Source organism: Micromys minutus (genome assembly GCF_963924665.1).
Source record: "Micromys minutus genome assembly, chromosome: 14".
Taxonomy (NCBI): Eukaryota; Metazoa; Chordata; class Mammalia; order Rodentia; family Muridae; genus Micromys; species Micromys minutus.
The window spans coordinates 27,555,008-27,557,570 of NC_137983.1; the positions used below are offsets into that span (position 1 = coordinate 27,555,008).

A 2,563-nucleotide genomic window follows, 5' to 3' on the forward strand; every position below is an offset into this window, starting at 1 on the left:
AAAACCTATACATCTGCACACATCCCCAAGGTTTTTACCACTGTCAGGAGCTCTGTACTCTGTCCACTGTCGTCCCTTAAACAATTTGTCTTTCAGGAAGAAGAGTCTTGTGAATGAATTGATTGAATTTCAAGGAATTTCATCAACTTGATATTTAGAGGATATGTTGATTCTGGCAGATTTTGACGACATATGACAAGTTGTAAAATTTTATGGACTATAAATAAAATCTAATTTATAGACTGTTGACTTAAAGTGGTGACATTAAACTATTTTAGAAAAACTGACATATTTGTTTTGTTAAAATAACTGGAGTTTATTATACATTCAATTTATAATTGAAGCCTGCTCTTAAATAACTAAGATATTTAAAACCTTTTAAAATTTGACTAGCATGTGAATTTAGACTTATCATCAATATATTGTTAATTACACTATTAAATTTAATTTTATAAAATAAAATATTTAAAAATCTAAAAAAACAGAACTTCCATTTTTTTCCTCAAAAATCTATTGAATTAAATGTTACCTAATAATTTTCCAAAAAGCATATTCAAAATCCTTTTGAAATATATGTATTACTTCTCAAAATATATATTTATCACCAAATATTTACACATTTATGAGGCTTATGAACCTTCTTTTGTGAAAATAATCCTGTATACATTTTCCCCTACACAATATTTAAATGGTAGAATCCACCTTATGTTGACTGATAATCTAGTAATTGTATTTATGACATTATTTTGAGATTGAAGAAAAATAATGAAATATGTAAGTAGTACTCAAGGCTGACACATTAACTGCTGAGTTTAAAATTATTACATATTAGGGATGGTGAATTGCTTATATTTAAATATTTCTGATTTGTTATTAGTTAATAGTAAATTTACTTATACTTTTCCCATATATTCAGTAGTAAACTAAATTATCACTTGAGCACTCTTTAGATGCATTACTAGGCTAATGAGTAAGATTACTCTTTAACTTATTCTAATCAATACATTGCTATATTTTAATTTGTTAATTTTTAAGGTCTTTCTGTTTTCAAATGTTTCATTCAACAAATATTTAAGTGTGAATCGAATGTTCTTCCAAATACCAAAGAAACAATAATAAGGAACAAGCAAAGACAATATCCTTAAGAAGCATATTGCAGCTCTCTGCTCCTCCCTGTTCTGTAAACAGCCACATTTCGTGCAGTGCCAGCCCCATCCCTTAGACAAGATGGTGAAGGTCGGTGTGAACGGATTTGGCCGCGTTGGGCGCCTGGTTACCAGGGCTACCTTCTGCTCAGGAACTAGCAAAGTGGAGATTTTCGCCATCAACGACCCCTTCATTGACCTCAACTACATGGTCTACATGTTCCAGTATGACTCTACCCATGGCAAATTCAATGGCACAGTCAAGGCTGAGAATGGGAAGCTTGTCATCAATGGGAAGCCCATCACCATCTTCCAGGAGCAAGATCCCACTAACATCAAATGGGCTGATGCTGGTGCTGAGTATGTTGTGGGATCTACTGGTGTCTTCACCACCATGGAGAAGGCCGGGGACCACTTGAAGGGTGGGGCCAAAAGGGTCATCATCTCTGCCCCTTCGGCCAGTGCCCCCATGTTTGTGATGGGTGTGAACCATGAGAAATATGACAACTCCCTCAAGATTGTCAGCAATGCATCCTGCACCAACAACTGCTTAGCCCCCCCCCCCCCCCCGGCTAAGGTCATCCATGACAACTTTGGCATCGTGGAAGGGCTCATGACCACAGTTCATGCCATCACTGCCACTCAGAAGACTGTGGATGGCACCTCTGGAAAGCTGTGGCGTGATGGCCGTGGGGCAGCCCAGAACATTATCCCTGCATCTACTGGTGCTGCCAAAGCTGTGGGCAAGGTCATCCCAGAGCTGAATGGGAAACTCACTGGCATGGCTTTCTGTGTTCCTACCCCTAATGTATCTGTTGTGGATCTGACATGCGGCCTGGAGAAACCTGCCAAGTATGATGACATCAAGAAGGTGGTGAAGCAGGCAGCTGAGGGCCCACTAAAGGGCATTCTGGGCTACACTGAGGAACAGGTTGTCTCCTGTGACTTCAACAGCAACTCCGACTGTTCCACTTTTGATACTAGAGCTGGCATTGCTCTCAATGACAACTTTGTGAAGCCCATTTTCTGGTATGACAATGAATATGGCTACAGCAATAGCGTGGTGGACCTCATGGCCTACATGGCCTCTAAGGAGTAAGAAACCCTGGACCACCCCCCCCCCCAGCAAGGACACTGAGAGCAAGAGAGGGGCACTCAGTTGCTGAGGAGTCCCATCCCACCACTGAGCATCTCCCTCACAATTTACATCCCAGACCCCCATAATAATAGGGGTCTAGGGAGCCCTCCCTACTCTCTTGAATACCACCAATAAAGTTCTGCTGCACCCACAAAAAAAAAACAACAAAAAAGAAGCTTATTACAATAAAGGATTTAGACAATATAAAACATCATTTGATCTTAAGTAGTGACCATGTTTAGAAAAATAGTGAAATGTCACAAGGAGGATCAGAAGAAAT

General features: G+C 39.4%; 1 protein-coding gene across 1 annotated transcript; it reads left to right on the forward strand.

Annotated features, from left to right (window-relative positions):
- Positions 1-1,227: 1,227 nt before the first annotated feature.
- Positions 1,228-2,244, forward strand: LOC308430015 (glyceraldehyde-3-phosphate dehydrogenase-like; the record flags this gene model as incomplete). The annotated part of the gene is made up of 1 exon (XM_080929095.1): positions 1,228-2,244. The coding sequence occupies one exon, from the start codon at positions 1,228-1,230 to the stop codon at positions 2,242-2,244; it is 1,017 nt and encodes a 338-aa protein (XP_080785221.1).
- Positions 2,245-2,563: the final 319 nt, after the last annotated feature.